General features: G+C 28.2%; 1 protein-coding gene across 3 annotated transcripts; it reads left to right on the forward strand.

The window, feature by feature from the left end:
- Window positions 1-2,495: 2,495 nt before the first annotated feature.
- Window positions 2,496-14,074, forward strand: LOC108778864 (probable serine/threonine-protein kinase clkA). Of its 3 annotated transcripts, XM_018546171.1 has the most exons (8): window positions 2,506-2,647; window positions 2,736-2,786; window positions 5,731-5,916; window positions 6,554-6,802; window positions 8,432-8,611; window positions 9,876-10,046; window positions 11,172-11,357; window positions 13,858-14,074. In XM_018546171.1, the coding sequence occupies exons 1-8, from the start codon at window positions 2,582-2,584 to the stop codon at window positions 13,999-14,001; spliced, it is 1,233 nt and encodes a 410-aa protein (XP_018401673.1). In that variant the 5' UTR covers window positions 2,506-2,581; the 3' UTR covers window positions 14,002-14,074. The 3 variants fall into 3 exon arrangements, with proteins under 3 accessions (XP_018401675.1, XP_018401673.1, XP_018401674.1); XM_018546173.1 differs by lacking the exon at window positions 11,172-11,357 and having other exon boundaries at window positions 2,496-2,647; XM_018546172.1 differs by lacking the exon at window positions 5,731-5,916 and having other exon boundaries at window positions 2,510-2,647.
- The last annotated feature ends 1,801 nt before the right edge of the window (window positions 14,075-15,875 follow it).

Consider the following 15,875-nt stretch of genomic DNA (forward strand, 5'->3'; position numbering starts at 1 on the left):
AAAAAAAAAACAAATATATTATGTCTACAATTTAAAAAATATTAAAATAATTGTGAAATAGATGTAAGAGACTTACATAATTCTTAAACGCACAAGTAAAATCACACAAGTGGGCGCATGGAATCATCAGCAATACCCTAACTTTTTTTTTTAATTTAAGTCAACCAAAAGAAATATTTAAAAATAAAAATAAATCAGTTTGATAATCCATATTTATTTATCAGTTTGATAATCAACTTTCTTTTACAAAAAAAATAAATTCTCTTAACATTATTAAGAAAAAAAGTATTCTTCTTACATATACATATTCGAATTACTTGAGATCAATCCTTTTGAAAAAATTTGAAAAATAATATAAAAACCATTATTCTGAAGAATCGCTAATATCACATTCAATACATAAATACTAATTGTGCTCCCTAAAAATACATTTTTTACATTTAGAGCGCTAAAAGGGATACTTTTTAATAGTTTTTATTACACGGTGTAACGGCGCAATTACTATTATATTCAAAATTACGTCCTAAAATAGAAAGCGACAGAAAGCAGGAAGGAATTGTGTCAAAAACAAATATGTTCTGTATTTTTTTAACAATTAAAGTGGCTTTGACCCCACGTGTCTACTTAAGGGTTAATATTTTGTAATGTAACCTTTTGATTTTATAGGCACTTGCATATATGGAGCAATGAGCCCACGAGCTTCTTTATATGATTGTTCGGAATCTTTAACCATTCTTCTTGCAAAACAAAGTGCAAATCTTGTCTCTATTAAAAAATTTTGAAAAAACGTGTCGCCCTTTGTCCAAAGAAATTTTATGGAATTGAAATACGGACTTTGGCTAAACTATAATTCCAAAACATTAATTTTGTTTTGTTTCAAAAAGTCTTTCACAAGTAGAGAAGAGAGCTTTGGATTGTTATCTGAAACATCCATCCTTTAGGCATTTTCTTCTTTGTTCCTTCAAAATGTCTCAATAAGCGAATCGATTGTTTATTGTTGTCTCTATTAAAATTATAAGGAATCTGTCTCATTTCTTGAAAAACATCTCCAGACTATTACACTATACCTTCATAATGCTTTACTATGGGTACTTAATACTAAACATAAACATTATTACTTTTATTTTTAGAACGACGAACATATTGTATATCATTCGAGAAAAAAAGGTTGAACTTGCTCTCATTACTTCATAGAACTTAAGCGAATTATAAATCGTCTTTTATCTAGGCCAAATATTTCTTTTTGCAAATGCAATCATAGCCTTTTAACTTTTTATGCTAATCATTGACTTCTTAAATCGGCTCTTCTTATTTAAATCTACAGTTGCCAAGCGACATTTTACAGTTTTGAAACATGTAGCTTACAAATAAAATTGCCTTTTAAATCATTTTCTATTTCCTTGGCTAATCTATGCGGATCAGCACTAGATCTTATTCGAATGATTTTATTCATTCTTGCGTAGTCAACCATCGCGTGGTTTAATGTTTATGTTAATATTTCCAAATAATTTTTCTTTTTTACACCAGACATTTACAAGTTGTTGAGACAGAACTTATACAGGGCCTAAAATAGAAGTCGTAAAATAGAAGTAGCAGTCATAGGATCTTAAAAAAGTCGTAAAAAATATACCAATCATAGTCGATTATTCTTTCCATATCCGACTATAATTGGTACGACCACTATGACTTCTATTGTAGATCCCGCGTAAAACGGTTTGCAATTATAAACTGAGTTTCTTTGAAACAGACTCTTTCAATTTTATTGGATGCTCTGTATGTGGCACTGTTGAACTTAGATAAACAAATGCCAAAATATATATTTTTTAATTGCATTTGTATACTTGCTATTCGTACTAATTATTGGCAATACAAAATACTTATAATTCACCTCGTTATAGCTGTTTGTTGAGAAATAAGGAAATAACTTTTTAATATACAATTTCAGTAGCATAAATCAAATTCTATTTTTTCCTTTCAGTAACACCATCTATGTTTGCATCAGATTAACGTACACAGATAATAGAAATGTCACTTACAAAATACTTTTTGAGTGCTAATATATGTACGGGTGCATTCCGTTTCGCACATGATACGCATGATGCATCATTTATCCTTATTGTTTGTTCACCGAATGTCAAATAAAGATAAATTATGCATTGTGCATTATGCGTGAAACGAAATTCACCCTATATTTATACCCAGATAACATTCATATTACATAAGATATCTAAAAGACGTCTTTTAGGCATGAGACATCTAAAAGACGTTTCTTTAAATATCTTACGCAACATAAATGTTTTCTGAGTACACATGCGCAATACTCACTCTCGATAACAAAAATGACTGCTTTTAAGAATTTGCAAAAACAACTGTGCCTCCCTCCAATTTTAACTCAATTTTCAAATGATAAGATACGGCATTCCTTTAAAAGGAACTTTTCAGTATGTTAAACGCCAAATATTTTTCTGAAATTTACTCATGAGCTGGTTTTATACTGGAAGTAGAAGAATATTACTTTGCAGAAAATTAATATTTTCGCACACTGAAAATATTAATTCTATAAATCGTGTTACGTTTGACTATGACAATGCGGACGTTATATACGTTAATAATTTTGACTGTTATTGGAAGCATTTTTGAAAGAACAGTAAGTATTCACCCTTAATTTCACATATCTTAATAGTCTCAATTCTTTATAATAAAAATAATTTTAATCATTACATCGTTTTTATTAGCCTGTTGAAGCAAAACCATATGAAGTAGAAAGAGACTTGCAGAATCCTCTCGTAAGTAGAAAATCGAAAACTTATCAAAAACGTATTAAAAGTAAAAATAGATTATCTTTTAATAGTGTATTTTAGCTATCGCTAATCATAAAAAAATTTAATTTATATATAGAAAAAAAGAATATTCTTATTTTAAAGAATATATCTATATTTTCAAAATATATAAGTATTTTTAAAACATAAATATTCTTGAAATTAGATTGCATAGCACTAAATCAACATATAGCTCGCTTAAATAAAGAAATTTTATATAATTAAATCTGTAACAATATTTTCTCTTTATTCAATAATAATTTGTAAGAGGAAAAAAATATCAGATAAAAAGTAATATATATTCAAATCGAGAATCAGAATTTCTTTAAATTAAAACTAAATCATTTTTGTTTAATTATGTCTTAAAATAAATCAATAAATACTATTAAATTGTTTTATTAAAAATAAGCTCATTCGTCTCATACGTTGTCCAAAATGGATGAACTACTTATAAGAAAACACGCCCAAAAATCCTATAAAGAGATGTTCTAGAAAGAAATGGCAATGGAATCGATATCAATTCGATGTGACGTTACAAATCTTTCAAGTAAAACTTTTTTTATACATGATAATATACATGACGTTATATATATTATCAAGTATACAAAAAGTTTTCTAAATATTTCAAAAAAAATTAATGTTTATTAATCTTGCAGTAGTGTCAAAAAAAAGTTAGTAAAAATTGAAAAAGTTTTTGTTCTAACATCATAATATATCATATTTTAAATAATTTTATGTTTGACACGTATAAAGATACAATAGAGAAAAGATAATCTTCTTCATATGATTCTCTTACATAATTCTTTTTATATTTTAAATGTAAAAAAATACCGTTACTATCAAAATAATCATATTGTACTTTTTAGATAACTATTATAGCATTGATATTAAAATTTTTTTATCGAATTCTTTAAAAAATACTATATTGTGTGTTGCTTACATAGAAAACAATAACAACATTAAAAAGAATACGTTAGTTTTAAATTGGTAATAATTTTTTTTTATGTAGTCTTAATTTGCTAAATATTTTGAAATAGCAAAAAAATGTTCATAAAATATTCAAATATTAATGAAATATTTGAATAAACGCTTCTTGTATACACATATATCATTAAAATCCAGAGTTGAGAATTAAACGTTATACTTTTTTCGTTATTTTTATAATAAACATAATGTTGTAATTTTTTATAACTAAACATTAAGGTAGTACTGAGATTGGAAATGTCGACTTTTCCAACCTTAACACTACCTTAACGTTTAGTTTAAAAAATTGCAACGTCACGTTTATTATAAAAAGTAACGAAAAAAGTAACGCCTCCCGACTCTGCTAAAATCACTTACCGTTTCAATATACATCCCTGCCGATAGAAAGCCTTTGAAGGAAGATGAATTAACTCATAAATAATAAGAAGCCGGGACGAAACGCCAACTCGTGATATTCTTCACAATCTCAGCTTCTCTGAGTTTAAATTATTACTTTAATATTAAATTTTAATATATGTCTTTCAACATATTATTAAGATCTAATATGATGCTATAGGCATCAAAAAATTGGTTAAATTGATTCTCAATTTAACTAAGTGATATTACTGTGGTAGTGAATATGTATGCGTCAAGGCTGAAAATCTATCAGCGTCGCGAGGGGGGACTACATACGCACTATATAAATTCACATAATAAAATAAACATTAACATCCAGTTTTCAAGACTCGATTAGGCTTTACACTTTCTATGATTTTAAAAATCATACGAGTCAATCATGATTATCTTTCATATTCATAAATAAGAATCACAAACTTTGCTTTACCCCCCAAGTTATTGTGATAATCGTTCGACTTTTGATGAAATTCCGTTTTATTATTGTCAAGATGCATTGAAGAAGTGATGCTATATCTCTGTAGAAATTTAACTAGGTTTTCGGGCCATTGTATTCGTGATACTGTGATCTACTTTAATATCAGAAATCTATTAATAGGAAAAAAAGAAGAAAATGAAGAATTATTGAGAAGAATATAAAGAACGTAGTATTTCATTTGTAAAGTAAATCTCAAAATTGAGGTATAAAGTGAAAGTAAAAGAAATTTGTTTTTGACAGCATAATTTCATGTAAAAATTAATTCAGGAATCTTTGGACCTGGAATTTCTAGAAAAATTGTTTTGCAAAATATATATAGAATATTCTCCAAATATGTAACAATGTGTACATGGAATTTTCAACTATTATTTAAATTTAAATGTTGCTTCTACATTCCGTAAAAATTTTGGGATATTTTGAAATACTTTTAGAATGTCATTTTAGAATTTTAGAAATTTTTATAAATATTTATTAGGTTAGCATTAGCTGGGGTAATATATGTATATATATATATATATAGAATGCATTAAAAGTATAGAACTAATAAAATATTTTCAAAGCAAACGATTTGAAAAAAATGTCTTATATAAAATAAACAATAAAAAATAATTTACAAGACGAAGAAATTAATAGGCTTACTTATTAAAATTGATTATATATATATCAACTTTGATAAATTTACATAAAATATTATTAGATAATATTAACTAATTGACAATTAAGGGAATGGTGGAGCTACTTATAAATAAAAAATTACAATTTTATTTATCCATTTCTACTTTCAGCGTTGTTTGCCGTACTGAGATAAAATGGACAAAGAAATCTGTAATTTTTATTTTTTCCAGTTTTAGACATGAAATACGCCGCTCAGTACATTAACATGTATATTTTAATCGTGGAAAAGGAATTTTTCTTTTGTGAAACTATATTATGAAAAAATTGGACAAGAACGAAAACATCAAAAGCTCTAGTTTTATCCTATATAATACAGGCAGCTCCAGCATCTCCTTAATGAGTTCTTATTAATTTAACCTTTTATATGATGTTTTTAATTAGTTCAGCAGAAATCTTAGAAATAGATTACGAAACAATATAGAAGAAACCGATGACGTTAATATCAAACGCGACAATGACGACGACGATCACACAACTGAAAACGGCATCAATATTGATGATGACATCATTCCCGATACTCCCGACATTCCTGACATTATTGATGGATATAAAATCCATAATTTTTTGGTAAATTAAACTACCTTTATTAATTTATATGTGATAAAACCTAAGCGATATGTTATCGTTCTTTTTATATATTCTTATTGAAGGTCTTCCTGTTCCAATCCAAAAAAAGGAACAGTACTTTTAAATCTAAAATAACAAATTTGATTATTTAAGGCTTAAATTTTAAGCTGCACTAGATGTCATTTGCGAAGTTTATAATTAAAATTTACTAATATAAAAAACAAATAACAGATAGTTACGAAACGTTTGATAGATAGCTACGAAATTAGCACAATTGTTTCTATTCTGAAGATGCTGTCGATCGTCTGCCCAATTACGTGACCATTTTTAATCTTTTGATTGATGCATGCAAGGAAACAAGCTTGAAATCATGCATAAAAATCATGTACAGAAATCATGGATGTCAGTATGCACCGCTCAATGCATGAACATTAATTAGGGATAACATATTAGGCTCAATTGAATAAAACAATTACAAATGATAAAAAGGGCTAAGAATTAACCCTAGTTTTTAATTGTTAAATATTATTATATTTAATACTAATATTATATTTAATAACATTATTAATATACAATACTATCTATTAGCAATTAATAAGTTTTTATTAATTAAATCTTCTATGGTGTTTTTAATTAGTTTAGCAAAGATAGTGAACCAAGAGGTTGGCAGAATATAGAAGGAAACGATGACAACAACAATAACGACGATGATGACAATGGCGACGACAACGCGAATAGCGAAGTCGATAATGCGAACGGCTGCGGCGACAACGCGAATGGTGGCGACGACAACGCGAACGGCGGCGACGACAACGCGAACGGCGGCGACGACAATGCGAACGGCAGCGATGGCGATGACGACAATAGCGGTGGCAATGGAATTTCGGTAAGTTATTTATATAAAAAGAAATTATACAAAAAAAATTGTATCTATAATAAACATACAAGAAATATTCTAAAAAAAGTATAAAATATTATATGAATGTAGACAGAATTTCGTTTAGGGAGAGAGATCAAATTAGAATTGAGACCTTTGAACCTAGAGATAAATGGAAATTAGATAAATGGTATAATAGATTATATTAGATTTGTTTTGTGTTTTATATTATTATTTTTAATTAATTACTAGCAAGTAAATCACAATATCGCACGTATTTAATTTATTAATTAACTTTATTTTTCTTCTAAAATTGTCTTAAAATTGTCATCTCTTAAACATCTTTTAACAGAAAAAATTATTTATAACACTAACCGTTCTCGATTCTAAAGAAAATCTTTTTTTATAACTTTCATCACTAATTAATTCTTTCTTCTTTTCCAATATTAATTCCTTGTAAATGTTCGATAAGTATAGTCCGTAAATGTTTAATTTTTTTATTTTTGAAGATTTAGGCAGAGCAGCACGATTCTCTGCCCCACCCTTTAACTATACTATGTATATTAAAGGATTATATTTGTAAGACCATAAGAACACATTCTTCGGGAATTTTTTTTGAAAAACTTGAAATACAGTTACAAGTCAAGTTTATAACCAAGTAAAATACAAATCTTTAATTTATATTAAGTATATTATACGGAGTATGTTTATTCCCTCCCCCCCCCCTCCAAGGCCATATAATAAATTGTTTGAATCAGTTGCAGCCTCCAAACTTTTAACTTGATGAACTTGTTGCCGAAGTACTCTTGTCTCTTGAACCTCTGCTGTGCGCAAAAGTGGAGGAAATTTTGATGCACGCAGCGTCTTCTTTTTTGACATATCTATGAGCATTCAGGGCATTATTCACTCCAATAGCTTAAAGCATTTTGAGAATTACAGCATTACCTTCGTTAAATATACCAGCAGCGATATAATTATAGCTGCTTAAGCAGCTATTTCTACGGTCTTATTACAGCTCGAAATAATTTTTGATCAAGCATTTTGTGTATTTACTAATACAAATATAAATTGTATTGGTATAAAAAACATATAATCGTAGAAAAGATTTACTTTTGTGTGCAACGTAGCTGCCATTATATACATGCGAACGTTTAAACTATTATATGGTTTCAATTGATATATGTTTAAATTTGCATAACTTTGTTAATTTTCAAATCCATTTGAAATTTATAGATTTGAATATTTTTTTGAGAATATATACTTTAAGAAAGTATCAAAATCAAAAAATTGACTTTTTAAAAATTTATAAATATACATATAACACCGTTTCTTGTGCAGCACAAAATGTTTCGAACGTCTATTTTATGTCGTTATAAGTCCAATTTGGGACATCTATTAACTGGATGTATATACCTATAGGATAAACATAGAGAATGGTCAGTATTTAATGTAATCCGAAAATGTGGAAAACAACATCGACCGAATTTATAAAAATTTATTAATTTGTATATGCGTGCGTGTGTGCGTGCGGAAAGAAATACACTTTGTGTATATAAGTATTATTAGTTAAATATTATCAGCTAAGTTGGCAGATAATGAGTCTTTATTAAATTAATCTTCTATGTTCTTTTTAATTAGTTTGGCAGAGCTGCTAAAAATAGCATGTTGAATAATATAGAAGAAAACAATTTCAACAACAAACAATATAACAACAATAACAATGACTACGTTAACGACGACGATGACGATGACGATGACGATGACGACAACGGCAACAATCAAAACAGCAACAGGAATAACGGAATACGTGATTTATGGGTAAGATTAAATGAGTAAAAATAAATTATACATAGGAAATATATATAAATATATATATTTACATATGCAAGAAATGTTCTAAGGATGTGTAAAAACAAGGTATTTCTTATAAGACCGCAATTTGACAACACAACGAATCGACAATAAGGCCTTTAAACCAGTCCAATTTGAGCTCCGGAGGTAAATCGCAAGGTCATCGACGCAAAAAAAATCAATATGAGTAATATTTCGGAGACTGTACAGTGTTGATACGCATATTGTATCGTTGAATGACACTTATTAACACTTTACAGTCCACGAAATTAAGATTAAAGTAAGCTTTACCTTCATTAATTTTTTTCGTTTCAATAACTCTGCGTTTTGGTTCCGGAACTCAAATTGGACAGGCCTATCCTAAACGGTCAAGCTAGACCTTTAATGCTGAAATAATTCTATGTGAATTTATATATACATATATATATCACATATACAATCTTGCACGCCTAATCTATTCTCAGTTGTAATAAAAGTAATTCTAACAAGTCTCTAAAGAGGTAATATGAACAAGCAATTTTTTTTAATTATATTAACCATCTTAGATTGATCTTAATAATCTGATGCAAATAAGTATCTTAAAATTTGTAAATTAATTTATTGCGAAAAATATGACTTCGGCCAGGGATTGAGCCCGAATCTATAATTGCACTTAGTGCAAGTATTTTTAGACCACATAGAGACCTTGGTAATATTCTTCGCAATAACTCATATAAAAGGAAATAAGAATTTAAAAATATATTACATAGCATGGGCATAGCCAGGATTTTGACTGAAAAGGGAGTTAAAAATATTGAGACTTATAAACCCACGGGGAGGAAGAAATTAATTGAATGATATCTATAAACTACTCAACTTATTTTGTTTTACATTATTATTTCTTATTAATTATTAGCAAGTAAACTACGAAATCACACAAATTTACTAAATCACATACTTTATTTTTCCCCTAAAATTTTAAACAGATTGTGTTTAAACTAGACTAAATTTAAATTTATAACTAATAGTGTGTCGTTTTGGATTCTAGAGTAGCTTTTTATAACTTTTATAATCGATTCTTTCTTTTCTTACTAAATTAATTTCTTATGCTCAAATGTAATAAAATTTATTATTTATTATCACCAACCTCCATAATATCGTATATAAAATATTATTAGCTAAATATTATTAGCTAACCCTTGGTAGTTAATGGGTTTTGATTAATTAATTTTTTATGTCTTTTTTAATTAAGTCTAGCAAAGATTCTGAAAATAGCTTACGAAATAATGTAAAAGAAAACAACAAATACAACAACAATGACGACGACGACGACGATAATAATGACGATGACGACGACGACAACACCGGAAGCAACGGCAATTACCAAAACGGCCACGGCAAAAACGGAATTCATACTTTACGGGTAAGATTAAATAAATGAAAATAAATTATATAGGGAAAATTGTATATGATTATAAATATGCAACAATAAATACCTTGAAAATGTATAAAAAATATTACAAAGTGTCTCTTATGGGACCATTAATGTGAATACACAACAAACCAAAAATATAAAGGCTCTAAGATCTAAGTCTGGTCAAGCTGGAGTTTTAGTTCTGAAATAATTCTATGTGAATTTATATGCTCCAATCCTTCAAACTATGCATCGAATTTATTTTCGATCTTCAAACGCAATTTTAACAAACCTAGAGTAGTAATATTAAATAGTAGTAATATAATATTATATTGATGCTCATATTATAAGTATCGATGTTATGATCATAAATGATTGATTATAGTTGCGAATTCTTTGAAAATTCTAGAAGAAAATAGAAATTAGTCAAATGATGTGGACCATTAGATTTATTTTATATGTGTTTATATCATTATTTTCAAATAATTATCAGATATTTTTAATTAATTGTTAGACGATCACATATGTACATATTTAATTTACTAATTTAATTAATTTTTCTCTCAAAATTTTAAATTAATTATTCAAACAAGATAAATTTATAATATTAGTCGTTTCGAATTTTCAGAAAACCTTTCTATTGTACAACTTTTATCTCTGATTTTTGTTCTCTTACAAAGTTAATTTCTTGTGACTGCTGATTAAGCATAGTTTGTAAATGTATAATTTTTTTCTAATTATTTTGTTTTTCTTTAGATTTAGCAAAGGCATGATCCCCTGCCTTTCCTCTTAAACTTTGCTTACGCACATTAACAAAAACGTTTTATTATACTAGAGAGCACAGAACATTGTAGACATTAGACATTTATATCCTTTTTATGTCTACACATTTATGGAAATAAAATAGACATCGTCCTTCAATATCAGACATCCATTATTTGGACGTTGTTAGGATGTATGTACACAAGATAGACTATATTCAATATATAATTCGAAGTTGTGACAAACAAACGTTCGGCTGCCATATTAAAATTTATTATTTATTTATCAACTTCGATAATTTTGTATATTATTAGCTAAATTAATAATTAATGAATTTTAATTAATTAATTTTTCTATATCCTTTTTAATTAGTCTGGCAGAGATTCTAAAAATAGTTTACGGAATAATGTAGAAGAAAACGACAAATACAACCACCATAATGACGATGACGACGACGACGACGACGACGACGACGACGACGACGATGACAACGCCGCCGGCAACAGCTACAACCAAAATAGCCACGGCATGCATAACGGAATGTTTAGTGATGTTTTGGTAAGGTTAATGTATAAAAATTAATAATACATAGGAAATTATATATATGTATTATAAATATGCGCGAAATATTCTAAGTATATAAAAAATATCACAGATTAACCCCATATTATTTCGTTTGAATGTTACAATTTATATTATTGTGTATCGAAGATGAAGACTTTAAACGGTCAAGCTGGATTTAATGCTGAAATAATGTTGTGTGAATTCATATATTCATATCCAATCTCCCCAAACTGCGCGCCGAATCTATTTTCGATCATCAAACGCAATTCTAACAGATTTAGAGCAGTAACAAAATATTGACAAGTAATTTAATTATTATATATATTAATGCTCATAAGCATCGATGCTCTTAGAGTAATCTAAAATTCTGATGTAGATAAGTATCCTAAAATCTAAATAATTTTGTGACGATAAATATATCTCTGGCCGAAGATCAAACACAGATCTCTTGCATTCCGTGCGAGCGTCATAAGCCTTTAAACCACCTAGATTTTAGTAATATTTTTCGTAATAACTCATAAACAGGTAATCTGTTTTAAATGCCTCACTTTTATGGGTGGTCCACGTAAAATATTACAAGCTATAATAACTCTAAAAATATTTGTTCTATCGAAAAGTTGTTCATAAGAAAGTTTCACATATTCGAGGGGTCTTTCTAACTACGTAAACAAAAATCCCCCCTTGAAGAGAAGCGGAGGTAACTTCAAAGTTTCAAATGGGATCCCTTATAAAATGTTACATATTTGGATTCTACGGGGAAAAACAAGTAAATTTTGTCCGAACATTTCTTCTATCAAAAATTATGAACATTTATACTTTAATGTAGAATGCATTGAAATTAATGATAACTTAAATAAGATAGTTTTTCTATTTTTTTTTATTTTATTAAATGTTCGAACTGTTAACCGTTAACATCTAAACACTTATTAATTCTTTTTACAAAAACTTTGCCTAACTCTAAATAACATTTTTGGAGTCACTTTAGGGCAAGCAGTACGTATTCTTCCTTTTAAATCTTCTTTCATTATAAATGGCTGAGATGTGACTTTCTCTTTGATATATCCCCATAAAAAGTAGTCCAAAGGTATAATATCAGGTGAACGAGAGAGCCATTGAACAGGACCTCCTCGACCTATCCACCTGTCTCGAAATATCTCATTTAAAAGAGTACTATAGGAGAAAAAAGGGCAAAATGGAAGAAGAGGACAAAACGGAAAATATCATGTACTTATCAAATATTCGAGGGACCTTACAAATCACTATCTTACGAAATAAGATAGCGACTCGTACTCATACTTAAGGTTCCGACCGCTATACGTTCAGATATTGGAATAGGTATTTAAAAAAATTTACTGCCATATATATTTTCCGCTTTGCCTTCTCCTTCCGCTTTGCCCACCCTTCCCCTACATTCAAAACTAACTAAATACATAGTAGATCTGTATTTACGTTTCCCGATGAATATGTGTATTTATATTATGATGTATACAAGGGGATTTTTAGTTACTTTATTATTATTATTATATTATGGTTTAATTGTCTTCTAAACAATAAAACCAAAAGTGATTAATAAATAATTTATTTAGTATGTTTCTTTCAATATTACTATTATAATAAAATATAATATAAAATATATAATTTAAAAATATCTTTGCATCTGAAAATACTTTTAAAAAGTCTCTATATACAACACATTTTCCCATATGTATCTATGTATGTTGTCTATATATAAATACATTTTCGAACATGTATTTGTATCTATATTTAGATAGATTTAAAAAATATTTTACTCCCCCCCCCCTATCACTGCTCATAAATTATATAGAAATAAACATTTAAAAAATGCATTACATAGATATAAACGTAGCCACAATTTTAAGTTGAGACATTTAAACAGAGAAGAGGAAATTATTTAAATGGAATAGACTATTAGATTTTCTTTGTTCTGTATTATTGTTATTTTTAATTAAATGCTAGGAAGTAAAACACGAAATCACACATTTGTACTACAATTTACTTTTTTTATTTTAAACTGATTGTTCAAACTAGATAAACTTAAATTTATAACACTAGTTTTTGATCTTCGGAAAATCTTTCAATAACATTTATCTTTGATTATTCCTTCTCTATTACATCACAGAATTAATTTCTTGTGACTGCTCATTAAGAAAAATCCATAAAGTATAAATTTTTTTAATTATTTTATTTTTTTTTTAAATTTAGGAAGAACGCGGCTTTTTGCCTCCCCCCTTTTCATTTAATTACGAATATGCTGGATTCACACTGCATCCGATTTTCGTCGTACGACGAATCTGCAACCAATCAGAAAAAAGGATTTTGCTTCGCATTGATGATACGATTTTTCTGATTGGTTGCAGAGTCGTCGTACAACGCACATCGGATGCAGTGTGAATCCTACATTAAATATTACTAGCTAAATTAACATATTTAATGAATTCTAATTAATTTAATCTTCTATGTTCCTTTTAATTAGTTCGGCAGAGATCTTAAAAATAGCTTACGGAATAATGTAGAAGAAAATTACAACAACAATGACGACGATGACGACGACAACGATGATGACGATGATAACGGCGGCGGTAATGCTGGCGGCGGCAACGGCAAAAATCAATACTAATAACGATAAAGGAATTCGTAATTTTTGCTTAAATAAAATATAATTAATTAAGTTAAATAAAAATAAATTATACAGAGAAAGTTATATGTATCATAAATATGCAAAAAATATTCTAAGAATGTGTACAAAATATTACAAAGTATCTTATAAAACCATATTATGTACACAATGAATAAAGCTATTAAATGGTCAAGCTGGAACTTTAGTGCTAAAATAATTCAATAATATGTAAGTTTATATACTCACATCGAATCCCTCAAACTGCACGCTGAATTTATTTTCTGTTTTGTAATTCTAACAGATCCAGAATAGTAGTATTGACAAGCAATCTAATTATATTAAAAAGCTCACAGTTATCTTAGATTGATCTTAATATGTTGATAAGCATCCTAATATCTATAAACAATTTTATTGCGGAAAATATAACCTCGGCCGGGGACCAAACTTAGATCTCTTGCGTTTTATGAGATGCCTTAAGTCTTTAGACACTACCAGGGCCTAATTATATATTCTTTGCTAACTTACACATATGGAAATAATCATTGGAAAATATATATTTTATAGATGTGGGCGTGCGCGCAAAGCTTTGATTTTAACTTATAGAAGGACTAAATTAGACTTTTTAACCCATGGGAAAAGGGAAATTAGACGAATAGTACTATTAAATTTGTTTTGCTTTATACTATCTTTTTTAATTAATTACTAACAAGTAAATCATAAAGTCACACATATAATATATAATTTACTAATTTATAACAATGTAATAAAACAAAAGCTAATAAAAGTTATGTCATATAATGAGTGCGCAATGTGGGATATATAATACTTTTTTTTCTTTAAGCAATATCAAGTCTATTCATACGTTTCGGCACTGCGTCAGACCATTCTCAGTGTATGTACAACGATGCAAATTTAAACAACTTATGGCCTACATAAATCTAAACGATAGAGTAATCCTTGATCATTCTCGTCCAACACATGGTTTAATAGTCAGATGGCAAACCATAAAAAAAACATCAACAGGACTCCGTTTAGCCAAAGGAGCAATAAACAATTAGCAATTATAAAAATATAAATCAGCTGTTATATGTATAAAACAAGGAAATACCGAAAACAGAAACGGTTTGTGTTCTATAAGTGTCAATGAGAGACATAAAGAAATAAATTATTTTTTATTTCTTTTATTTTTCTTTACTCTCTGTTAAAGTTTTAAACTAATTGTTATAACTAGGTAAACTTAATATAACACTAATCGTTTTCAATTCTCAGAAAATCTTTCTATAACTATCACCTTCGATACTTTCTTTTCTTACAATATTAATTTCTTACGAATATGTTTCTTAATCATACACCATAAATATATAATTTTTTTCTAACTATTTTGTTTTCTTTAAGATTTATAGACGGCATGGTTCCTTACGTCCCTCCCTCTCTTTGACTATACCCCTACGCATATTATAAAGAAAAACTTTATTGTACTATTATCCAATTAGCATAGGATATTGTATGGATGCCCCTTTTATGTTCATTTTATGTTCGCACATCCGTAAACATGAAATGAACATTGTCATAAATTCGATTTTGAATATCCTTTCTTTAGACGTTCATAGGATGTACTTGTATGTTACATGCAAAGTTCGCAAGTGGGTAATGTTGACATTGTACAGCAGGCAACTCGGTGATGCCAACATTATCCACTACGCGGACTTTGACCGTAACATACAGAAGTTCGTATTTAATGTACGTAATCCGAAGTTGTGACAAATAGACGTCAGGCGGACGTATACATTTTATTATTTTTATACCGATATCTTGATAATTTTATGTATGAATTATTAACAAAATATTATTGTAGTTGTTAGTTTTTATTAATT

Source organism: Cyphomyrmex costatus, unplaced genomic scaffold (genome assembly GCF_001594065.2).
Source record: "Cyphomyrmex costatus isolate MS0001 unplaced genomic scaffold, Ccosl1.0 scaffold520, whole genome shotgun sequence".
NCBI lineage: Eukaryota > Metazoa > Arthropoda > Insecta > Hymenoptera > Formicidae > Cyphomyrmex > Cyphomyrmex costatus.

Bases quoted from the DNA above. Each gene is read 5' to 3' on its own strand.
- LOC108778864 (XM_018546171.1), top strand. From the start codon at position 2,582: ATGACAATGCGGACGTTATATACGTTAATAATTTTGACTGTTATTGGA. The intron at 2,648-2,735 runs GTAAGTATTCAC...CGTTTTTATTAG, and splicing joins GAAGCATTTTTGAAAGAACA to CCTGTTGAAGCAAAACCATA. The intron at 6,803-8,431 runs GTAAGTTATTTA...CTTTTTAATTAG, and splicing joins GCGGTGGCAATGGAATTTCG to TTTGGCAGAGCTGCTAAAAA.